Genomic DNA, 25,803 nt, shown 5'->3' on the forward strand with positions numbered 1-25,803 from the left:
AAAATGGGTGCCAATCCTGTGGGAGCAAAGAATAAGTACCTGTTAAAAGATTTTATATTTTCTTTTTAATGATTATCCATAATAGTCTGCATAACAAAAATACCATATCCACTTACATATAAGTTTAAGTCATGTGGTTAATCTCTCTTTGAGTCTTTGATTTGTGTTGGTTTTATTTTGAGGGAGGACGTCTACTCCCACCACATCCCCAAAGTCCTTTAAAACAAATATTTCCAGTTAACCTGATGTTTATCCGCTAATAATGCTCCACTATTTCAATTCTTTATAAAATATAACTCTACTATTTAAAAAAATTAGAAAGGACTGTTTGGCTTTATTCTAGCAAAATTTTAAATAAATATTTTGGTGGAATCAAAATATAGAGATTTATGTCTGTGTCATGAAGATGTTTAGGACATCAGGGAGGAAAAATTGGTCATCTTATTCTACTTTGCTGAGACCTATAGCAAAGTCTGAACAAAGTTTGTAACGAAAGAAGGGAAACTTCAATGTGGAATCCTGGAAATGGAAGTTTGGGATTGGAAAAAAGGGCAAAGAGAAGCCTCTCATCATTTTCTATTAACAGTGGGTAATTCTAGGTCATCATGATTGTTGACCTATGTTTTTGAAGATTACCAAGGAAGATGCAATGTTGTAGAAAGTGGACAAGATTAAGGCCAAAGGCATATATGGAGTAGATACTATGATACTCATTTGTGAGATGAGACCATGAAAGCAGTATAAGCAATTCATTTAAGAAAAATGGCTGCAAACGGAAGAAGAGAGAAGTAGCTAGAGGGAAGTTTGGGGAGGAAGAAGACAACTAAACTGGAAGACCAGGCGGATGGTGGTGCCATTTCTGAAATTAGGGAACAGCAAAGTGACAGGAGAGCTATAAAAGGATTCACACCAGCAAGAATGTCATTGAATCTGTGGACAAAGGACCACAGATAGTGCACGTGACATCTCTGTTCTTGTGCAAGAAATTTGGCCAAGTAGATTCTCCAGACAGTAATTGGAGAAGGGATTGGTCTTAAGAAAGTGCTGCTAGACTTAAACGCTAGTATGAGTATAAGTTAGTGCCCTAGAAATTAATTAAAAATAAAGCATCTGTTACTTTAAAAATAAGTTGGAGGAGCAAGAACAGACAAGGGGTAAGTAAATTAATTCCATTTTGATCACCTTGAGTTTTGAGTATCTGCTGAAAATCCAAGCAGGGCAGGGTTGTCAAGCAAAGACGCAAAGACTACATGGGCTCGGCACCGGTAGCTCAGGTGGGTAAGGCGCCAGCCACATACACCAGAGCTGGCGAGTTCGAATCCAGCCCAGGCCCGCCAAACAACAATGACAACTACAACCAAAAAATAGCCTGGCGCTGTGGCGGGCGCCCGTAGTCCCAGCTACTTGAGAAGCGGAGGCAAGAGAATCACTTGAGCCCAGGAGTTGGAGGTTGCTGTGAGCTGTGATGCTACAGCACTCTACCCAGGGTGACAGCTTGAGACCTTGTCTCAAAAAAAAGAGCAGGACATGGCTGCTCAGGTTCTTTCATTCAACAAAGAACCACTTCTAGAATACCCTAGCCACTAGCCTCCGTACTAGAGACAGAAATATGGGAAGCTTGTATTTTTAAGATTAATGTGTAATACATATTTGGGCAGTGCATATTACATCTTGATACATGTACACAAGGTGATCAAATCAGGGTAATTGGGACATCCATTACTTCAAACATTTATCTTTTCTTTGTGTTGGAAACATTACAATCCTTCTATGCATTTTGAAATGTGTAATAAATTGTTAACTAATATTGTCTACTCTACTATCAAATACTAGAACTTATTCTTTCCATCTCACTGTATTTTAGTACACACTGACCACTCCTGCTCTCACCCCCACCAAGGAGTTTAAGAACTCTTTCTGCAGTTGAATGCTGAGGATGAAGATGTCTAGAGTTGAGTGGGTCTAAAGTAGCTCTTGAGGCAGGTCTTTGCTGAAAACATTGCTCCTATTTCCTGTACCTCAGCCATTCACTTTATTTCTCCTTATTTTCTTATCATCTGCCCTTTTAATGATTTTCTTTTCTTTTCTTTTTCTTTCTTTCTTTTTTTTTTTCCAGGTTTTGGCCAGGGCTGGGTTTGAACCTGCCACCTCTGGCATATGGGGCCTGTGCCCTGCTTCTTTGAGCCACAGGCACTGCCTCTTTTTCTTTTTTTTTTTTTAAGTCTAAATAGTTTTCTTTAGTAGTGAGACCACAGGCCATTGTCATGCATTTTCTTTTTCTTTTTTTTTAATTAAGTCATAGATCAGGAATACATAGATCAGGAATACATTATGCCTTTGTGGGATTCAATGTGTTGATTATTTGTACAAATTAGAGTGCTTACATCCTGCTAATTAACATATTTCACCTCATTTACTTAATCACAATGTTAAGACATTTGTGTTCAATACTTGATAGATTTGACTCATACCCTTGCCATATGCTCCATAGGTGTGGTCCCACCATTAACCCTCCCTCTATCAAACCACCCTGTCCCTTACCAGCCCCCTCCCCTTCCCTCCTTCATCCTGGGCTATAGTTGTGATTAATCTCTCATACGAAATTGTGAGTGATTATAAATTGGTTTTATAGTAGTACTGAGTACATTGGATAGATTTTTTTCCATTCCTGAGATACTTTACTAAGAAGAATATTTTCCAGCTCCATCCATGTAAACATAAAAGAGGTAAAGTCTCCATCTTTTTTTAATGCTGCGTAGTATTCCATGGTATACATATACCATGATTTATTAATCCATTCATGGGTCGATGGGCACTTGGGCTTCTTCCAAGACTTGGCAATTACGAATTGAGCTGCAATGAACAATCTGGTGCAAATATCTTTGTTGCCAAGTGATTTTTGGTCTTTTGGATACACACCTAGTAGAAGAATTGCAGGATCAAACAGCAGGTCTACATTTAGATCCCTGAGTGTTCTCCAAACCTCTTTCCAAAAGGAATGTACTAGCTTGCATTCCCACCAGCAGTGCAGAAGTGTTCCCTTTCTCCACGTCCACGCCAACATCTGTAGTTTTGGGATGTTGTGATGTGGGCTACTCTTACTAGAGTTAGATGATATCTCAAAGTGGTTTTTGGTTTGCATTTCTCTGATTAATGGCTTTCTCACTGACAAATAATTTCTCTTTGCTCTACCCAGATGTCAGATAGAGTTGACTGGTTACAGAGCCAAAATGGAGTATGCAAAGTTGATGTCTATTCACCTGGAGATAACCAACCGCAGGACTGGAAAAGGGTAAGGGTCATCCTCTTTTAAACACTAGATTGGGAATATGTGGGGTGCCGTTAATGCCTTATTCTCTCCATCACCACTACTCCCCTTTTACTTTTAAAGGTAAATGGTCAGGGTGGGGGAATGAGCTCCTATAGAATAAAAAAATTCCTATCTGTAGTTTTTTAGGAAAAAATTCCTATCATAAGGTTTAGAAGAAGAAATATGTTAGAACTAATGAAATATATATGTATTATATATATGTACATATATACAATATATAATACATATATTATACATATAATACATATATTTAGTTAGAACTAATGAAATATATAATACATATATTATAATACATATATTTTTATATATGTATACATTTATATATATATACATATATGTATATATACAATTTTAATTTTCAAACAGATAGGGCTTGGATATAAATGCCTCAGAGGCTCATGGAAAGTGTTTTCTGAAACGAAGGGTGCCTTAAAATTCTCAGAACTATAAACTCTCATATAAGTAACATTGTCATTCTTCCTTCATCATTCAACAAACATTTATTAAATACTTACTTAGTATCAGGCATTGTATCAGTCAGGGTCCAGTCAAAAACTGGAAACCACACCAGTAATTTAACATTAAAAATCTGTTTACTAGTAAAAGATAGTTAACTACTGAAGGCCTAACAGAGGAAACTAGGCGTTGCAGAAATAACAAATGCAGAAAGCAGCTACAACCCCAGGCTGAGAGATAGTGGACAAGGAAGAAACGAAAAACTCACAAGAGGCCCCCCTCCAAGAAATGTGCCAGAGGGTACAGATCCGCCAGCAGGGAAGCCCTTTGTTTCCGACTGCTGTGACCATGCAGCTCCCTTCTTGTGTCCTCTGTTAACACCACTAATTGCCAAAGAAGAAATATTTATAGGACCCAGTTCTGATGTCACAAAACAAGGCAAAAAAGGATGGATTTGGCATGAGAGACAATATATTTTTAACTGGCACCAACACCGGGCTAGGTGTCAGGATCAGAGATATAAAAATAAGACAGACTCTTTCCTCTTAAGAATCTCATTATTTAATGGTATAATTAAATGATATTACAATCTTTATCTTTAATATTAATATTCATCAAGCACCTATCTACATGCAATGTTATATGATCCATCATCTTCTATTTTTCCAAAATCTGTAGTGTCTATCGGTATATAGCCTAAAAGAGAAAACACTAACAGGTCTACATAAGACATTAAAGATACATGGATAACAAATACCCAATTTCTGTAGAGTAAGGGCCAACTAAAATTACTTCTACTTTATCTTTTATTTATTATCTCTTCCATTTCAATTAGAAAAGCAAAAGGCAGATCAGTTTCAGTGTTAAGTGCACAAAAACTCCTTGATTTTTCACTAAGTTAGAAATACTCTGAGGGATGCAAAAAAGAAAACTTTCTACCCATATGCATTGTATCTTTCATTTTGCAAAAGAAAAAAATACACATATGAAAATCTAAAAATAGGGTGGCACCTGTGGCTCGGTGAGTAGGGCACCGGCCCCATGTACCGAGGGTGGTGGGTTCAAACCCAGCCCTGGCCAAACTGCAACAAAAAAATAGCTGGGCGTTGTGGCAGGCCCCTGTAGTCCCAGCTGCTTCGAAGGCTGAGGCAAGAGAATCACCCTAAGCCCAGGAGTTGGAGGTTGTTGTGAGAGCTGTGATGCCATGGCACTCTACCAAAGGCGACAGAGTGAGACTCTGTCTCTAAAAAAAAAACAAACAAAAAAATATATATATATAATTTAAAGGCACTAAATAACTGTTGAACACTAATGAAAGCAGTTCATGGCTATCTGCCAAATAGATTCTCCAGACAGTAATTGATATAGGTGTTTAAAGGAGAGATCATTTAAAAATGAGAAGTGGTGGGCAGTGCTTGTGGCTCAGTGAGTAGGGCGCCGGCCCCATATACTGAGGGTGGCGGGTTCGAATCCGGCCCCGGCCAAACTGCAACAAAAATAATAGCCAGGAGTTCTGGTGGGCACCTGTAGTCCCAGCTACTTGGGAGGCTGAGGCAAGAGCTTAAGCCCAGGAGTTGGAGATTGCTGTGAGCTGTGATGCCACTGCACTCTACCCAGGGTAATAAAGTGAGACTCTGTTTCTAAAAAATAAAATAAAATAAAGTAAAAATGAGAAATGGTCAGAGAAAATTTTATAGGGTATGTTTAATGGAGTTAGAGGTGGAGAAGAAAAGTAGGACGGAGAGGTAGACAGCCAACGTATAACTAAGAGTTGTAAAGTAGAGCACACAGAACCAAGATCAGGTAACCTGGAAGGCTGTAGACCATGTTTAGTCTATAAATAATCAATATCTTTCTGTGGTAGCACATGTCTACAGTCACCTCCATTTCTACAAAAAATAATCTCAAAGTAAAAATACTCTTGACACAAAATAGCTTGATATCATCAGGGTTTGGCCTGATTTATTTACATAGGTGTAACAACTGGATAGACTTTCTTAAGTTTGCTTTTCTGGAAGTTTTCAAAGTAATCTCAGCTTGAACTTTTTTTTTTTTGAGACAGAGTCTCACTATGCCACCCTTGGTAGAGTGCTGTGTCATCACAGCTCACAACAACCTCAGGCTCCTGGGCTTAAGTGATTCTCTTTCCTCAGCCTCCCAAGGAGCTGGGACTACAGGCGCCCATCACAATGCCCAGCTATGTTTTTGTTGCAGTTGTCATTGTTGTTCAGCAGGCCTGGGCGGGGTTCAAACTGCCAGCCCTGGTATATGTGGCCAGCGCCCTACCCACTGAGCTATGTGCGCCACCCTCAGATTGGACTTTTAAAGATCTCTATTTCCTTTACTGAGATTAGGAGGTCAACCCCAAGAAACTCTCTACCACGTTTCATCTGCAGTCTCTAAGAAAAACAAGCAGGTACACAGATTTCTCTGAAACTATTATTTCTAATTATAGTCTTAATCATTTACATTAATCATAAATTTAAACAAAAGTAATTTCTATTCTCTCTATTTCACAAAGAAAACTTTGTGGGGTGTGTAGTTGTGAACTGTCATTTATCAGCTAAAATGCAGATGAGCAGAACTCATGAAGACAAATGAAGACAACTTCCTATAGTTTATACACACCTTACACACACCCTAAGTGACAAAAATGAACGCAATCATCATTACACCCAAAGATATTGCCTCTCTGTAGTTATGCAAGTAGATGCTAAAGCATGTAAATTTTATGTTTCAGTGTTCTATCTTTCTTAGAAATGAGCTAAGTATCCTATGAATATACGTTAGCTAACCCAATTTATGACCACTCCATTGTTTTCAGTTACATAAAGATGTTGGAAATGTATTATCAAGCTGAAACCTTATAAAACAATATGTGTTGTAATAAAGTTTGTCAGTATAATTATTCAACTGGTTAAACATAAATTTACATATTTCATAATCTTAAACATTAAGTAGAAGTAACACTAGCTTATGTGATCTGTAAGTTTATGTAAGTTTATGAAAAGTATATCAAAAGTAAAATTAGAATGTACTCTTTTTTTTTTTTTTGAGAGTTTCACTATGTTGCCCTGAGTAGAGTGCTGTAGCATCACAGCTCACAGCAACTTCAAACTCTTGCGCTTAAGCGATTCTCTTGCCTCAGCCTCCCAAGTAGCTGGGACTACAGGCACCTGCCACACAATACCCAGATATTTTTGTTGTCGTTGTTGTTTGTTGTTTAGCAGGCCCAGGCCGGTTCAAACTGCCAGCCCCAGTGTATGGGGCCAGTGCGCTAACCACTGAGTTACAGGTGCCACGTCAAAATGTACTGTTGTGTTACACTTAAGAACAGCCACATCTTTTCTGTGACAAATCAGAAAAGATGTGGCTTTTTTTTAAACCAAAATAACTAAATTATTTTTGTTTGCCAAAGATTTACCTAATTGATGTGAACTTGGGTTCTTGAAGTGTTTCCAAGTTGGAGGTTATAAAAATACCTTTTTCCTAGCATTACTTTCTAATATTTTAAATATTCTATTATCTATTATTTATTTATTTATTTTGAAACAGAGTCTCAGTTTGTCACCCTCAGTAGAGTGCCATAGCGTCACAGCTCATAGCAACCTCAAACTTTTGGGCTCAAGAGATTCTCCTCCCTCGGCCTCTCAAGTAGCTGGGACTACAGGTGCCAGCCACACTACCTGGCTATTTTTAGAGATGAGGTCTCACTCTGGGTCAGGCTGGTCTCAAACTCATGAGCTCAAGTAATCCACCCACCTCAACCTCTCAGAGTGCTAGGATTAAAGATGAGAGTCCACATGCCCAGCCTAATATTCTATTATTTTAAATATTAGAAGTCTGATTTCCTCATTTTTTGGATCTCAAGAATATTCAATGTGTATAAGTACTTATTTATATATAAGCTACTTTGAATAGATTTTTTAAGAAACCTTATAATTTAACTTACTAATGCTTTCTGGAGGTAGGAAGATGTTACTACTTACCTAATGCTTTTCTGAATTATGGACACACAGTGGTACAGACTCTGATAACAATAGTTTATAGCTTCAATTCTCACCTTCCATCCACATGTCAAAAGTAAACACAGAAACATAAAATTCACCTACCCAGATGTCAGAGAGCTTCCCTCTTTTCACATGGCCATAAACACTCTCAGCTGATTTGAGCTTAAGAAGGACAAAAAGTACTAACAAAAAAGATTTTCTGTTGTCTCTAACCTAATATGGGAGAGACCATTAATCCATTGAAAAAAGAGATCTCCACATGGTCAGACAAAACCAAATTTCCAGCACCGCTGCCACCAATGATTACTGCCCCTAATGAACTAAAGCGAAAACCAAAAACAAAACTAGAAAGAGAAATTAAAACTAGAATAACAGTTCTATTGCCACTCCAGGGCCACATGTGGTGCACCTCTTTCATGACCTATGTGCTTCTATTAGGTGAATCTACTGTGCATCCTTGTAGAAGACTTCCCAAACCACTAAAAGATAATTTCCAGAGAAAAGTAAAATAATGACTCTGATAAGTGTGTAAAAAATGAACACATGTTAAAGACTTCATTTAACTCTTTTTTTAAAATTAATTAATTTATTTTTATTGTTAAATCATAGCTGTGTACGTTAGTGCAATCAAGGGGTACAATGTGCTGGTTTCGTATACAATCTGAAATATTCTCATCAAACTGTTCAACATAGCCTTCATGGCATTTTCTTAGTCACTGTATGTAGGCATTTGTATTCTGCATTTTAGTAAGTTTTGCCTGTACCCATTCTACCTCCAACTCTTGGGCTCAAGCAATTCTTTTGCTTCAGCCTCCTGAGTAGCTAGGACTACAGGTGCCAGCCACAACACCTGACTATCTTTAGCAACACGGTGTTGCTTTTGCTCAGGCTGATTTCAAACATGTGAACTCAGGCAATCCACCCTCCTCAGCCTCCCAAGGGTGCTGGGACTACAGGCATGAGCCACCACAACCAGCCTTCATTTAACTCACTAGTGATGAACCAGTGAGTTTCAGAATATACAGACCAGAAATAGTGAAGTGAATGTGCACAGGGAGGCCAAGCTGACCTCCACACGAGCAGAGGCAGTCAGTTGAGCCTCTCCTTCATGTGTATAGACAAGAATTACATTGCTTGCATCAGTTTATAGAGCTAAAGAGACAATGGGCAGTTTTCCACTGACACAAAATGTTCCTAATAGTAGCCACTTTTCAAATTAGGAGAATCGTTTGGGAGGATTTTCAAATAAGCACTATGGCCCTACCCACAGCAGGGCAGCAAGCAGCTTATCCCAGTCTTGCAGAGGACTAGCCCCACTGCTGTTCTATTCTGTCCAAGTCATTAAAACATGGGAGGATCTCGGTATTGTGGGGAGAGAGCAATGGTCTTAGAGTCAGGCAGGATTTGAATGCTAGCCCCCGCCATGTCTAGCTGTGAGGTACTAGCCACATTAGCTTATCTAAGTCTCTGTTTTCTTACCTGCGAAACTGGAAGAGTAAAAACCTACCTTACAGGTTGAGTACGAGGGTGAAAATTGAACAAAATAATGTGAGTAAAGCATTTAGCTTAATGCCTAGCAAAGATTACAAGTATTTAACAGATAGTACCTAGTAACTATATGATGGTTTGGCAATAAAAAATATCAAATTATCCTTTAAAGATGGGCAATACTTGTGGTCATTCCCAGATAAGTATGTGAACTAATATAATGATCTTTTACATTTTATAGTAAATAGGACACGTTCACATACCTTATTTTTTCCTATGTTCAAGTGAAGATTTTTTTCCACATATAGATTGTACAGTATGTAAACATATGAATTTGTATACGTGCTTGTCACAGCTAGTGTCCCCCTAAATAACCTGTATGGAAACAAAACTAATGAATGGTCCATAGATATTAACTCCTCAACTATAAATCAGATTAACTTTTAAGCAACATGAACCAGTCCATTGGAAGCCATTTAACATATTGAGATTGTGGTTGTGTAGCCTGGAAAAGTGATTAATTATGCACAATTTTTCTTGAATTTCTTAATTTCTAGAAAACTATACATGTAATAAGAAATATAAATAAGGCACCTGTAGCTCAGTGGTTAGGGCGCCAGACACATACACCAGGGCTGGCGGTAGTATAAGTGAACCTGGATCAGGCCTGCCAAACAACAATGACAACTACAACAACAACAAAATAGCTGAGCACTGTGGCGGGCACCCATAGTCCCAGCTACTTGGAGGCTGAGGCAAAAGAATCGCTTAAGCGCAAGAGTTTGAGGTTGCTGTAGGCTGTGGTAAACTATAGAAAATAGCTATTAATATCAATATAAGAAAAAATCTGATTCATGGGCGGCGCCTGTGGCTCAGCGGGTAGGGCGCCGGTCCCATATGCCGGAGGTGGCGGGTTCAAACCCAGCCCCGGCCAAAAAAAAAAAAAAAAAAAATCTGATTCATTTCAAATTCTGACTCTTCTCTGCAGCCGATGACTCTCAGATCTTAAGGATATGTGTTATTGGAGGGAATATAATGTGGTTGCCAAGAGAATAGGCTCTGGGGTTAGACTGCTGTGTTAGAGTTCCTTCTCCACGAAAGATTAGCTGTATTACTTCAAGTAAGTTAACTAACTTAAACTCCCAATTCTTTGACTTCCTCCTCTGTAAAATCAAGATAAGAGAGCTAAGAATGATATTAAATGAGACAATAGTCTTAAGGTACTTGGAACAGCGCCTGATACATAGTAAACACTCACTTGATGTTATGACTTTTATTGCGAAGATGGACCAAGCTTGAGAGGGATGATAATGTTTGTAACTGACCTTGGAGGCTGTGCTAAACCTCCCATATCTTTACTTTGTTATAGTGAGATAAATCCTTGTCTGTGTTTAAGGAGGCGCCAGTGGATCCTGTCAGAGTGCTAAGCTGGCTCCGCAGAGACCTGGAGAAAAGCACAGCGGGATTCCAGGATGTTCGGTTCAAGCCTGGAGAATCATCATTGGGTGGGGAAACGACCAACTTAGGAGACCCACGCAAAGGATTCAGTGTAGACTATTACAACACCACCAATAAGGGAAGTCCAGGGAGATTGCATTTTGAGATGACTCACCGAGAGAACCCCCCCCAAGGCCCCAGGGTCCAAATTGGTGCTGGGAGTTCAGTAGATGAAGTTTCCTTCTATGCTAACCGTCTCACGAATCTAGTCATAGCCATGGCCCGCAAGGAGATCAACGAGAAGATTGACGGCTCTGAAAACAAATGTGTCCATCAGTCAGTGTACATGGGGGATGACCCCCCCCCACCCAACAAAAGCCTGAGTAAGGTAGCATCAGAGCTGGTGAATGAGACCGTCACTGTGTGTTCCCAGAATGCTGCTCCAGACAAGGTTCCTGGCTCTGGAGACAGAGCCTCAGGATCAAATTTGAAATACAAGTCCACCTTGAAAATGAAGGCGAGCAAGAGTCCAGATGACAAGCCAGGTTCTAAGAAATCTTTCTTCTACAAGGAAGAGTTTGAATCTCGTAATGCAGGTGATGCCAGAGAAGGTAAAAAGTTCTTACCTGGGGAGAGAAAGATGTTCCAAGGGCAGGAAAGAACTGATGACTTTACAACTTCTGTGAGTGAGGGGATCATGACATATGCTAATAGTGTGGTGTCTGATATGATGGTCTCCATCATGAAGACACTGAGGATCCAAGTGAAAGACACAACCATCGCCACCATCCTGTTAAAGAAGGTCTTGCTGAAGCATGCAAAAGAGGTGGTCTCAGATCTCATTGACTCCTTCATGAAGAACCTCCACAATGTCACGGGGACCCTCATGACTGACACAGACTTTGTGTCGGCTGTGAAAAGAAGCGTCTTCTCTCATGGAAGCCAAAAGGCCACAGATATCATGGATGCCATGCTGGGTAAACTATACAATGTGATATTTGCCAAGAAAATCCCTGAGACTATAAGGAAAAGCAAGGACAAGTGTGAGAGTTATTCTCTTGTCTCCATGAAAGGAATGGGTGACCCTAAAAACCGAAATGTGAACTTTACCATGAAATCTGAAGCTAAAATGAGAGAAAAAATGTATTCTCCTGTGCCCAAACCAGAGAAGAAGACTTGTGTCGAAACTCTAGGTGAACACATTATCAAAGAGGGCTTAATCATGTGGCATAAAAATCAACAGAAAGAAAGTAAATCTCCAGGTTTCCAGCGTGCCACAATGGAAAGTCCCGATAAACCGTGTAAGCCTGCACCAGACTTTCCCTTTGAATATCCTCAAGATCCTAGCGACTTCAGCCCCCCTCTCTGTCACCCAGAGAAACCTGAGAATTTTATGTATGATTCAGACTCCTGGGCCAAGGATCTGATTGTATCTGCCCTACTCCTGATTCAGTATCACCTGGCCCAGGGAGGAAGAATGGATGCACAGAGCTTCCTGGAAGCTGCTGCCACCACCAACTTTCCCCACAACAAGCCACCTGTAGTTCCCGACGAGTCCTGCCTTAAGTCTCCTCAGGTAGTAGGTGACAAAGAACAAGCAGAAAAGAAGGATCTTATGAGTGTTTTCTTTAATTTCATCCGGAACTTACTCGGTGAGACCATTTTTAAGAATGACCGTAGCTCTGAAGCCAAGATGCCAGAACAGCCAGTTAAGGAAGAAGACATCAGCCAGTGTGAAAGACCAGCAACCCCTTCTCCCGTCAAACTATATGAAGAGGAAGAGTCTGGTGGGGCCCTTTCTGGGCTGACTAAGATGGTTGTCAACCAGCTAGATGGCCAAATGAACGGGAAGATGCTGGATCACCTGATGGACTCAGTGATGAAGCTGTGTCTCATCATTGCCAAGTCCTGTGACACTCCCTTGGCAGAGCTGGGTGACGATAAGTGTGGAGATGCCAGCAGGCCATCGTCAGCCCTCCCAGACAGTTTATACGAGTGCTTACCAGTCAAGGGCACAGGGACTGCAGAAGCTATTTTGCAGAATGCCTATCAAGCTATCCATAATGAATTGAGAGGTATATCAGGACAGCCCCTTGAAGGGTGTGCAGCACCCAAGGTGATTGTCAGCAATCACAATCTAACGGACACAGTTCAGAACAAGCAACTCCAAGCTGTCCTTCAGTGGGTAGCCGCCTCTGAGCTCAACGTCCCTATTTTGTACTTTGCTGGTGATGATGAAGGGATCCAAGAGAAGGTAAGGAAGTCAGAGGAATTTGGAAATCGTTGTTAAGGGTTAATTAGGATGGTAAATTCTGTTTTCTTTCTGAATGGGAAGATGGTGATCAGGAAAGGGAACTTGAGAACAGCAGGATTTGAAGATAATGCCTCTCAAGAGATAAAAGATAAAATTACATTTTCCCCAACAAGAGGCATATCAAAGAAAAAAAAAAGAATAAGTGATATTTTTTTTCCCTTTATTTTCTGCACTTAGTGGAAGGAGTGCACAGGTGGGGAGCCTCCATGAAACTTGGTAAAAAAATCAAATTCAGATCTGGGCCTTGGGCTGAATTTTGAATAGGACAGCCTTGCCCACAGAATGAGATGAAGCTGCTACAAAGTGTCCCTGGGATGTATTGGGAAGGGGTGAGAATCTGGCTTTATGACCTTTTGAAACCTGTTATTACTCTCTTAGCTGGTTATCTAGGTGGTGTTAGGGATTTGAAAGGATTCAATAAGTAATACTCCCTGCTTTCCCACACCCTAAGTTCTGAATCAGTTGAGAAGTAGCAGATGGAAAATCAACCTATCACTGTTGTTACTGGTAAAGGTAAGTGTGCCTTGTAAGTCCTCACTCCACCACCAAAGGTGCCCACAGAGCCCAGGGACTGCTCACTGGAGAGAAAATGGAGAGCACTCATGTTTACTCAAGTTGCTTGTACTAAAGAGGAGGAATTCAAAAGAGAGCTCATTCCTGCAACCAACTCTCTCTCTCTCTCTCTCCCCTTTTCATTGTGAAAAAGTAGAACAAGCTGTTATCAGTTAAGTAGTAAGGGGTGGCACAAGACGCTGGGATTATTTTTAAAAAGTGATAGTCATAGAAATCAGAAGATGTGGGGAAAGAAGCTTTCTCTGCATATTAAGTGGTATTAGCGACTCTTGCCACTGCATAACTCGGTTTTTCTGAATGACTGGGAAAACACAGGATTATAGAGCATCTAGGTTGGGGCACACCATGCCGAAACAGGAAGCCATATGGCACACTATGATCTTGACTTTAGTCCCTAGCAAGACTATGCTTGTTACTCAAAGTGTAGCCCTGGCATGACCAGGAAGCTTGTTGGAAATGCAGAATCTCAGGCTTCCCTCTAGACCAGTGGTTCTCAAACTGTGGGGCGCGACCCCTTTGTAACAATGAAAATACATCCTGCATATCAGATATTTACATTACATTTCATAACAGTAGCAAAATTACAGTTATGAAGTAGCAACAAAAATAAATTTATGGTTGGGGGTCACCGCAACATGAGGCACTGTATTAAAGGGTCACGGCATTAGGAGGCATTAGGAAGGTTGAGAACCACTGCTCTAGACCTACTGATTCAATCTTTATTTTAACAAAATACCCAATTTATGTGCACATTCACTGTTGTACTAGGGGACAGAACATGAAATTCCAATACTGGATCTATCCTAAGAGTCCTTGACAAGCTCTGTCTCTTTAGAGGATTTCCAATATGTAAAAGACTATTTTGGTACAGAACAATTAGCAGAGGGGGATTATATACTGTAAAACAAAAACGTTAGATTAGCGAAGGAATATGTAAAAATAAGTATAGCTTTCCCGTGTTCATTGTGTGAAAAAGGCTTTTGTTCTGTAGCCATCTGGTAAATCAAAGCCATCATATATAACGTATATGATACGTTCTGGTTTTAGGTTAGTTTGAATTGGAACACATTATCTAAAGTGAGGCAATAGGCTTGCAGGCCCCCTACACACACACACACACACACACACACACATTTTTGTTTGCCCTAAAGACAGTCAGGTATTTTATCTATCTTTATTTATTTATTTATTTTTTAGTCATGCATTTTATTAAAGGGAAAAAGTGGATGGAATGAGCAGCAGCATGTTCGAATTCCAAACAATGATTAGACTTGCATTGAACATTAGTGTATTTTTAAGAACCATTGGTCGACATATACCAAAAAACTATCTAAAAAGGACCATTTTGGAGAGAGATTAATATATACAAATACTCTCATACTAATGCAGGCAATTGAATCTGGTGTCACTGGGATGCCTGTGACCCCAACTCCTTTAAATAAATTTATATTTATTGTTAATAAATCATAATGCCTCTACATGTGGATAGTTCAAAATCTAGAAGTACAGAAAGATGCACAGTGAAAATTAAGGACTTTTTCCCCCATTTGTATGCTATACCCAATTGCTGTCTCTGGAGGAAAACCCACTCAGACCAATTTCTTGTTCATCCTTCCAGAAATACGTATGCATACACAGGCAAATACTTATGTATATCTTGTTTTAAAAACCACAGATGATTATAAATATACATCCTCTTGGGCAACATGCAGAGCTGCCACATTCTTTTCAGTGGCTTCATATTACTTTATGGTATAAGGATGTTGTAAGTTAACCACTCCCTAGTGTATGGACACTTCACTTGCCAATATTTTGCTACTATAAGCAACTCTGTACCAAATATTTTTGAATATACGTAATTTTGCACAAGTTTAAATATAACTGCATGTACAAAACACCTAGGAAAGGAATTTCAAGGTCACTGAAAATATATATTTGCATAATTTGATATATATTTCCATGCCTATTAAAACAATACAAAGGGCATGTTTTACCACACTTTAACCAACAGTGAGTGCTAATCTTCTGATTTTTACCAACATTGCCTTACTCTGTATTTGTCTTATTAGGAATGAGGGTGTATACCTTTGTACAGGCTTAAAGAGCTATTTGAATTTCCTCTTTTGTGGATGCATCGTTTGTTCAAAACCTCTGCCTATTTTTCTATCATATTGTAGGTCTTTTTTAAAATTTATCTGTAAGAATTTTATATATTACAAGGAATCATCATTTGTGATATTAAATACAAATGTTTCCTTTGCCATCGGTCTTTGTTGGTTTTTTTTTGTTGTTTTGTTTTAGTTTGTTTTTGCTACATAGAATTTAGTCAAATGTAAAATTTGTTTTTATTGGGTTTTGTGCCATACAAACTTGTATGGCGTGTTACTTTGGCAATTTTAACACAATCGTGTCTAAACATAGACAAAGTACAGTAAAAATGCACTATAAAAGACAAAAAACGGTGCTACTTAGTGGTCTGGGCATTACGCTGGGTGAGTCAGCGAGCACGTAATGAGTGACTGTGAAGGTCTGGGACATTACACTATTTATAGACTTTATAAACATGGTACACTTTTAGGTTACACTAAATTTATGACAAACATTTTTTTCTTTCTTCAGTAATAAATGTACCATATTTACTTTATAAACTTTTAAAAATATTTTAACATTTTGGCTTTTTTGTAATAACACTTAGCTTAAAATGCAAACACATTGTACAGCCATACAAAAATATTTTGTCAGGCGGTGCCTGTGGCTCAGTGAATAGGGTGCCGGCCCCATATACCGAGGGTGGCAGGTTCAAACCCGGCCCTGGCCAAACTGCAACAAAAAAAATAGCTGGGGGTTGTGATGGGTGCCTGTAGCCACAGCACTCTACTGAAGGCAATAAAGTGAGACTCTGTCTCTAAAAAAAAAATATATATATATATTTTGTCTTCATATCCTCCTTCTGTAAGCTTTTTTTAAATATATATATATATATTTTTATTTTTAAAACCTTCTTTGTTAAAAGTTAGGACACAAACACACCCATCAGCCTAGGGCCAAAGGCATCAATATCATTGACTCGTATCTTCGCATGTTGTGCCACTGGAAGGTCTTTAGGGTGAACAACACACAAGGAGCTTTCATCCCCGAGGATAACAATGCTGCCTTCTGGAATATCGCCCAAAGGACCGGCTGGAGGCTGTTTTACAGTTAGTTTTCTTAATAGACATAAGGAGTATCCTGTAAAATAACAGTAGAATGTACAGTGTAGTAAATAGATAAACCAGTAACAATTGTTTATCATTACCAAGTATTATATATTGCACATTATTGTTTATACTACACTTTTATACAACTGGCAATGCCGTAGGTATTTTTACACAAGCATCACCACAAACAAGTGGGTAATGCGTTGTTGTTGCTCATACAACAGTATGATGTCTGTAATGTCACTAGGTGATAGGAGTTTTTCAGCTCCATTGTAATCTTATAGGACTACTATTCCTGCATGTGGTCTGTTGTTGACCAAAGTATCATTATGTAGTGTATGACTGTTATTTTATGATTTTTTAAATAGAATTAAGACATTGATGCATTTTTAATTCTTTTTTTTTATTGTTAAATCATAGCTGTGTCCATTAGTGCAATCAAGGGATACAATGTGCTGGTTTCATACACAATCTGAAATATTCTCATCAAACTGTTCAACATAGCCTTCATGGCATTTTCTTAGTTATTGTATGTAGACATTTGTATTCTGCCTTTAGTAAGTTTTGCCTATACCCATTCTAAGATGCACCTTAGGTGTGGCCCCACCCGTTACCCTCCCTCCACCCTAACTTTAATTCATTTTTATGCATAGTATGAGGTAAGGATGCAATCTATTTTCTTTTCTTCTTTCTTTTTCTTTTTTTTGGAAATTGCTGTCTTTTGTTTCTTTTTTTGAACGTTCTGCTCTGTTCCATTGAATTGTCCATCGATTCTTTTTTTTTTTTTGCAGTTTTTGTCTGGGGCTAGGTTTGAATCCACCATCTCCGGCATATGGGGCCGGCGCCCTACTCCTTTGAGCCGCAGGCGCCACCCTGTCCGTCAATTCTTGGACCAATCGCATAGTGCTTTCATTATTATAATTCTCAACTTTTGAATACCTGATAGGACTGTAGACTCCTTATTTCTCTGACTCAGAATTTTCTAGGCTATTCTTACTTGTTTACATTTCCCAGTGTTCATCCCCACCCATGCGCAACCATTAACCTTGACCTTTTCTATAATGGAGCCATAAAATATGTAGTCTCTTACGTATTTTGCCTACTTGGCTCCTAAAACAAAACCATTGGTGATTTTAAGGTTCATCCATGTTGTAGTATATATCAGCGGTTTATTTATTCCTTTTTTTTTTTTTTTTTTTTTTTGAGACAGAGTCTCACTATGTTGCCCTGGGTAGAGTGCTGGGGCGTCATAGCTCACAACAACCTCAAATTCTTGGGCTTAAGCAATTCTCTTGCCTCAGCCTCCCCAGTAGCTGGGACAACATGTGCCCACTACAACGCCCGGCTATTTTTAGAGACGGGGTCTCACTCTTGCGCAGGCTGGTCTCGAACCCATCGGCCATTCACCCGCCTCGGCCTCCCAGAGTGCTAAAATTACGGGTGTGAGTCACTGCACCTTGGCCATATTTTATTCCTTTTTAATGCTGAATCCATTTCATGATATGGATATACTATATTTGTTTTTCCATGCATCAGTTAATGGACATTTGGATTGTTTTCTTGCTGTTATTAATGATGCTAACATAGCATTCACATACAAGACTTTGTGTAGATATGTGCTTTTATTTTTATGGACTGGATAATGAGTGAAATTGCTTTGTCTTATGAAATTGCCAAATCATTTTCCAAAGTGTACCATTTTATGTTCTTACCAACAATTTAGGTGGGTTTTAGTTTAGCCACATCCTGTCAATGTTATTTTTTCATTTATCATAGCTATTATAGTGGTATCTCATCATGGGTTTAATTTGATATACATACATTAAAATGACCAAGGATATCAAACATATTTTTATGTGCTCAACTATTTATATACATATTCCTTGGTGAGATATCTATGCAAATATTTTACCCATATTTTGATTGAGTTGTTTTCTTCTTGGTTAGAATTGCAAGAGTTCTTTATGTATTCTGGATACAAGTCCTTTATCAGATGTATAATTTACAAACAGGTATTTTCTATCCATCTCTGGCTTGTCTTTTTATTTAATGGAGTCTTTAGAAAAGCAAAAGTTTTTAAAGATGAAATCTAATTTATTATTTTTTGCTTTTATCATTTGTGCTTTTAGTGTCATATCTAATAATTTTTTTTTCTACACAGTGGTTCTCAACTGGGGGCAATTTTCCCCACAGGAGACATTTGGCAATGTCTGGAGACATATTTGGCTTTTATAGCAGGGAAAGGGTTGCTACTGGAGTCTAGTGGGTCAAGGCCAAGGAAACTGCCAAACATCCTACAATGGACAGGGCACCTTCACAGCAAAGAATTATCTGACCCATAAGGTCTGTAGTGCTGAGAGTTAGAAACTCTGGCCTATCCACAGGTCATCAAGATCTTCTCTGTTTATTATCTTCTAAATAGTTGATAATTTTAGCTGTTCTGAGTAGGCCCGTGATCTACTTTGAGTCAATTTTTGTGTATGATGTGAGCTGGCAGTCTGATTTATTATTTTGCCTGTGAACATGCCAGTATCTCAGCACCATTTGTCGAAAAGACCAGTAGGTATCTGGATCTTCTCCAGGGGTATCCAACCATGGCCTGCAGCTGGCTATGAATGCTTATCTGTAGTGGCAGATAATCATGAAAATTATGCACAGACCTTTTTTGACTCATCATCTTTTGTTAGTGTTTGTATATTTCATATGTGGCCCAAAACAACGCTTAGATAAGCATCCAAAGCCAGCCGCAGGCTGTGGCTGGATGCCCCTGCATCCCCTTACAAAAAAATCAATTGACCGTAAATGTTAGCTTCGTGTCTTTTATTTTGATTGGTATTTTCATGATACATCTTTTTTTACTTTTAATTTTACTTTTAACTTACATATATTACTGTACCTGAAGTGAATTTTTGTATAGGCAGCAGACAGTTGGATCATATTTGTTGTCCCTTACAATTGGTGTGTTTAAACTATTTACATTTAGCCTAATTTATTGATATGTTTGGATTAAGTCTGCTATTTTATTATTTGTTTCTGTTTCTTCCGCTTTTTTCTTCTTGTTCTCTCTTTATTGTTTTCGTTTGTATTGTTTACATTTCTTTTAGTATTCCATTTTAATTTATGTATTATATTTTTGACTATATCTTTTTTTTTTGGTGGTTTATTTGGGGATTACAATATGCATATTTAACTTTTCAGAGTCTGTGTAGAAGCAACAGCTTACCATTTAAACTGGAATATAAAAATATTTTTGCCATAATAGATTTCTTTGTCATTCCCCCTTTATATTCTAGTTGTCTTATGTATGTAACATATATACATTGAAAAAACCTTTAAAACCTTTGTGTTTTCAACCATAAAATATATTTTAAAGAATGGAAGAAGATAGTCTAGTGTTTATACTGAAAGTTTTACTGTTTCTGTTGCTCTTTTTTCATTCCTGATACTCCCAGTTTCCTTCTGGTGTCATTGTCCTTTTCCATGAAGAAATTCGTTTATCAATTCTTCTAGAACATGTTTTCTGGCAATTAATTCTCTTAGTTGTCTTTAGTCTGAGAATGTCTTTATCTGACTCTCATTCCTTAATTATACTTCGAATGGGGATAGAATTCTGATTTGGCCGTTTTTCTTCTGTTAGCATTTTACAAACGTGCCGCTGCTTTCTGACCTCTGTGGTTTCTGATGAGAAGTCTGCTGTCCTTTGAATTGTAGTTCCCCTGTAAAAGTGCCAGTTTTCTCTGGCTACTTTCAAGATTTTATTCACATTCTTTAGTTTTGAGAAATTTGTTTAGGATAGCTCTTGAAGTGAGTTTCTTTGGGTTTGTTTTATTTTAGGTATGCTGAGTTTCTTTTATTATAGCTCCTCTGCAGTCAACGTGATGAGCTTCTTGAATCTATAGGTTGACATCTTTCAACAAATTAGAGAAGATTGTTATCCATTATTCCTTCAACCTTTTTCTTTTATGGACTGCTTCACAGATTTTCATATTATCCTTGCAAGGGACCATACTAAACTTTTCTGTATTGTTCCAATTTTAGTGGACGTGCTGCTGCAGTGAGCACCAAATTTTATTTTCTACCTTACCCTTTTTCTCTTTTCCTTTAGGATTCTAATGATGTAAATGGTAAGCCTTTTGCTATTCCCCAAAGGTCCCTGAGCGGCGTTTATTTTTTTAATCTTTTTCTTAAAAGGTTTAATCAATCTCTTATGTTGTTCAGCACAGATAATTTCTACTAATCATTATTCAAGTTTACTGCCTTTCCTCTCTATCTCCATTGTCCTATTTAGCCCATCCAAATACATTTTTATTTTAGATTTTTTTCTGTGATTTTTAGTTCTAAAATCTCTATTTGGTTCTTCTTTATATGTGCTATTTCTTTGCTGAGACTTTCTGTCCATGTATCTCAACAGTATCCATATGTACTTCAGTTTTCTGAAATAGTCAATTTTCCTTCTGAAAAAGCTCCCGCTATTTGGTCTGTTCATTTGTTCTTTTACTCTTATAACAAGTCAAGAGCAGAAAGCACAAAATAAAAATCTGGTTACCTGAGATAGTTTGTCAAGGAGCCCAGATGGATGACCATGGGCTGTGTTCATACTAGAATGGATTCTTGAATAATTTTTCTCATTTTACACTCGGAAAGAAAACTAAACATAGAATTGAGATTCCCAGAGTAAATTTCGGCTGTGCTAATTACTAGCAGTTTGAGTCTGGGGAGTCCATTCACCTTTCTGAGCAGTATTTCCCTGAGAGTTAAATTGATCTCCGAAGTGCCTTCCTGCTCTAACATTCTGGAGTTTCCTGGTTTATGGGGCATGGAAAGCAGCACCCACATTTGTCCACTGGATATTTCCTTTCTTGCCCTTTTTGGCCTTAGGACAATGATGGAGACGGTTTTATGATATGGGGGGAGCTTAGAACCTTAGACTTCTTAGAGACTGAGATCATGGGCAGGTGGGTGTTAACATCTCTTCTTTAAATTAAGGGTGATATCACCAACTTTCTTGTGTTAAACAGGCCAGCAGACTTTCAAGTCTTCTCAACATGTATTTGTTCCCTTCCACTTGTTTCTCAAAGTCTGCTTGGCCTCTTTGTCCTAGCCTCGGCCACCAAGGGATGCTCTGCCTTTCCACTACTGTTCTCTTTCCTTTCCACAGTTACTTCAGCTCTCAGCTGCTGCTGTGGACAAAGGACGCAGCGTGGGTGAGGTTCTGCAATCCGTGCTGCGCTACGAGAAGGAGCGGCAGCTAGACGAGGCGGTGGGAAACGTCACACGACTGCAGCTGCTGGACTGGCTGATGGTGAACCTGTGATTGGCACCCGCCAACTGCATTCCCCTCTCCCAGCAGTGGGCCCAGCCCCTACCCTCTCCCTCCTTTCTCACTTCCACAGCTCCCCCTAACATTATCTTCCTACCACTCACATCAAAGACATGTCATCTATGCTAGTCACTGGATTTTGCAGATTTTCCTGTCTATGCGAGCAAGGACATAAAATAAAAGAATTACAATTAAAGGGCTCCAGGTGTTTGGTTTCCTTGGAATCCAATGGGACAGCGAGGTAAAGAAATCCCAGAAGTAAAAAAATAATAAGACGGATGGCAGAAGCACTGAGCCTGTTCCCTGTGTACCCCGTCTCGGTGCCACTATTTGTAGCTCCCTCACTTAAATTGTTTCCTTAAGCCTCAATTTATAAAAAATTCATTTCAGCCTTTATAACCATGAAAATTAGAAAATAATTTCTAATACCCAATCAAAATATTTCTCATTAGGATTTTGAGGACCTGCTTCTTGTCCTGTCTCTACAGAGCTGCAGAGCAACTGTGAGGCTCCAACCTCATCCATGGTTGAAGATCATGTCGAAACAGTTCCCAAGACCTGAGTTCTGTTGCCCTTTCTGTGGCTTTCTGGCTATAGATCCTGGGACAAGTTACCGTACCTCTTATGACATTGTTTTGCCCACCTCACTTAACACATTCAGTTCTCATTGTGACCTTTGTGGAATTTTATAGCCTCGACCCTTTTTTCCTTTCAGAAACTTTCTCCTCCTTTGGCTTCTAATTTTCTTCCTATTTCTCTAGGTCTCATGAGGATGTACTCAACTCTCTTAACTCCTTCTGTATTTATCTTTCCTAGGACTATCCCTTGATCCTCTGCTATTCTCACTTTGTATCATCTCCCCTGGGTGATCTCATCCAAATCTGCAGCTTCAATTACCTAGTATCTCTCTTTACAAAATACTAGGCAGCAATTAAAATGAAAACTATGAAGCCAAGTATTTTTCTACTTTGTTATGATCCTTAGTTTTGTATCTGCCCTTTGATTATAACCATATAGAAGTTGAGAGACTTTACCTAACAAATGCAATCAGTGTGACCTAATTCTTTGCACCCTCAATGAACCCCAAACAATAAGGGGGAAAAGTCATGTATTTATGTAGATAAGGACTAGAAAGGAAAATAAGAGGACATGCTTAGATTTGGGGTGTAGCAGATGAGTGAACATACCCTGCCTGTTTACCCAACTTCCCTTCCTTTGGGGAACTCTCCACACCCTGCTCCAGGCTGGAAGGCATCAGTCACAGTGCTCTCCCCACCATCTCAGGGTGGGCTTGGTCCCCAGGCTGGCCAATCAGAGGAGCCCAATCTCTCAGACACAGTCCTTAGCTCAAATATGATCATTTCTGAGACCATCCTGTCAGCAAGAAATACTTCATCTTTTGACTGGATGCTAGTGGCCATCTTACCTTGGGCAGAGCTTGTCATCAGAATGAAGGGAACCACAGACAGAAACAGGGCTACTTTAATAAGGGCCTTTAAACGGGGCCATTTAATAAAGAGGGAATCTGAGCCGTGTAACCTTCAATTCTCAAATCCTATTGTGCCTGAAACCTCATCTATCTGAAACCCCAATTCTATAACCCACTAAATGTATTGTTGTTTAAGAGTCTCATGCCCTACCAACTGAGCTAGCTGGGCAACCTGAACATATTGCTGGTTAAACCAGTTCGGACTGTTCCTATCGTTTTCTTTTCCTTTTTTTTTTTTTTTGCAGTTTTTGGGTTCCTATCGTTTTCAAACAGGAATCCTGATTGACCTAGATTGACAGTCATAGACAAGAAGAAAAGTGTTTTACTTTTATTTAGATTTATTTTTATTTAGAGTTCCATGAGTGACACTGTAACATTGAGAATCTAAACCTTCCTCCCCCCATACACAAACACAAAAAGAGTGAGTTCAAGTGGAATGATGTCCTCCTACATCACTCATGAGAATTGTACCAACTGGACATGTGAATAGAATTTTGGGTTTTTTTAAAACAAACTTTTATGTATTAAAAAACAACAATCTGAAGTCTTGTACAATATAAGTGCTGTCTCTAATACAAATCACTGGTGGAAAGGAATAGGACACACCCTCATCAAAGGTCATACGATAGGCGGTAAAATGTTTGTGTTCTTGGGGGAGGAGTTCTTGCTTTGTTCCGTGGAGGTCATGGACACTGCTGGCCCAACTGCCTCTGACTTCCTGGGAACTTCTGCGAGATGAGGCAGCTGGACGACGTCAGCTGTGTGGTGGGCAGAGCCCTGCTGGTCACCTGAATTCTGAACATGCTTAGTGGTGCCATCTTTTATTTTTTCTGTAGTCTCTTTGGTGATCTCATCTGCCAAAGGAGAGAGAAGACAGAAGGAATAAGCATTCCAATGTTAATTATATTCTACTGTCCTTTTTAAGTTATAAATCACTTTGGAGAAATCACAGCTATAATGACACCAGTTCATTTGTAAAGCACATTTCTAGGAGCCAGGTGTTATCCTAAAGCACTATACACTTACTAACTCATTTGGAGCTTTCCACAGTCCTAGAGAATAGATATTAGTCTCATAGGTGGAGAAACCACGATATAGACAGATTAAGTAAATCTCCCAAGAGCCCAACATCTGTTAAGGGATAAAGCCAGAATTTAATTGCAGCTAACCTACTCCAATGACCATTGTTCTCCCCAAATGCATGCTGCTATAATCTGTCATTGATAAAAATTCAAGAGGACATAAATAGGAATGGACCCCATGAAAGAAAAAGAGGAGAGGGAGAAAGGGAATTAAATATAGGAGAAAATGGAAAATCTTAATAAGGGTCAAAAAAAAGAAGAGCTCAGCTAAAACCAAGTTTCCTGAAGGAGGAAAATACCAAAAGCAAGAAATAGCAGGCTAGCAGTGATGTAGCCAGAAGAATTAATTATCCAAGGTCGAAGTCAAATCGTCAGGGCAATCCTTCAGAAATGCCTGGTTCAGAAATTCCTGGTTGAGAAATGGACTGTCGGAATAGGATTGGCTATTTGAGGGGTTGTACCTTTTTTGCTCAAGCGATGATACCCTCGAAACTTGTCCTTCATTGTGTCAGAGGAGAAACATAAACTGTTTTTCCTCACGGTCTTGGACCTGAGCTGTGGTTTAAGGTTCCGTGGCTCATGAATCCAAGCATGCTTGAGGGCCTGGTCAGGGGTCATTCGAAGAGAAGGTTCCCATCTGCACATCAAGAAAGCCCAGCACCTGTTACTGTTTTACTTCCTTTCTAAATATTAAGACACTTATAAAAACCCAACAAAGATATTTTATTTAAGCTACAGTACGTCTGAAAGATATCATAAAATAGAGATTATGACATCTAATTTAGGGAAACAACTATTGGAGATAATCTTTTCAGAAAATTTGTATAATAAGCTGGGGAATGTATTAGAATCTGAGTCTTCCAGAATCCCTAGAAATTCCCTTTTAGAATTGTTACAAAAATATTGAACAATGGGATTTAGGATCTGGTTAAAAACAAAGAGATAATTTCAATTTTCAAACTATAGAATTTGGGCCTCCAAATTTATTGCAAAGAAAATTATAGAATTTTAGAATATTGAGATTTATAAGGGAAGTTGGAAATAATCCAGGAAAACTTTTTGTGCATAACAGAATACACTGCTCCCAGCATGGAATCACCCTGCTG

The 25,803-nt window shown here is 38.9% G+C and overlaps 2 protein-coding genes and 1 non-coding gene across 5 annotated transcripts in view; 1 reads left to right on the forward strand and 2 right to left on the reverse strand.

The window, feature by feature from the left end:
• Window positions 1–22,201, forward strand: part of AKAP3 (A-kinase anchoring protein 3) — a 28,763-nt gene extending 6,562 nt beyond the window's left edge. Inside the window, exons 2-4 of the mRNA XM_053554811.1 lie at window positions 3,197–3,292; window positions 10,682–12,976; window positions 21,965–22,201. Of these exons, the coding sequence (XP_053410786.1) occupies window positions 3,197–3,292; window positions 10,682–12,976; window positions 21,965–22,120 (2,547 nt within the window). The 3' untranslated portion in view covers window positions 22,121–22,201. The remainder of the gene's footprint in view (window positions 1–3,196; window positions 3,293–10,681; window positions 12,977–21,964) is intronic.
• LOC128562936 (U6 spliceosomal RNA) lies at window positions 20,763–20,868 on the reverse strand. The gene has a single exon (XR_008373631.1). It is a non-coding gene; the product is annotated as a U6 spliceosomal RNA (small nuclear RNA).
• Window positions 22,202–24,003: 1,802 nt separating the features above from the next.
• The window catches only part of DYRK4 (dual specificity tyrosine phosphorylation regulated kinase 4), a 52,265-nt gene continuing 50,465 nt past the window's right edge, over window positions 24,004–25,803 (reverse strand). For all 3 annotated transcript variants that reach the window (XM_053555871.1, XM_053555869.1, XM_053555870.1), the window contains 2 exons: window positions 25,159–25,334; window positions 24,004–24,469 (listed from right to left, as the gene is read on the reverse strand). In XM_053555871.1, the coding sequence (XP_053411846.1) occupies window positions 24,234–24,469; window positions 25,159–25,334 (412 nt within the window). In that variant the 3' untranslated portion in view covers window positions 24,004–24,233. The remainder of the gene's footprint in view (window positions 24,470–25,158; window positions 25,335–25,803) is intronic.

Source organism: Nycticebus coucang, chromosome 12 (assembly GCF_027406575.1).
Source record: "Nycticebus coucang isolate mNycCou1 chromosome 12, mNycCou1.pri, whole genome shotgun sequence".
In the NCBI taxonomy this organism is placed as follows: domain Eukaryota; kingdom Metazoa; phylum Chordata; class Mammalia; order Primates; family Lorisidae; genus Nycticebus; species Nycticebus coucang.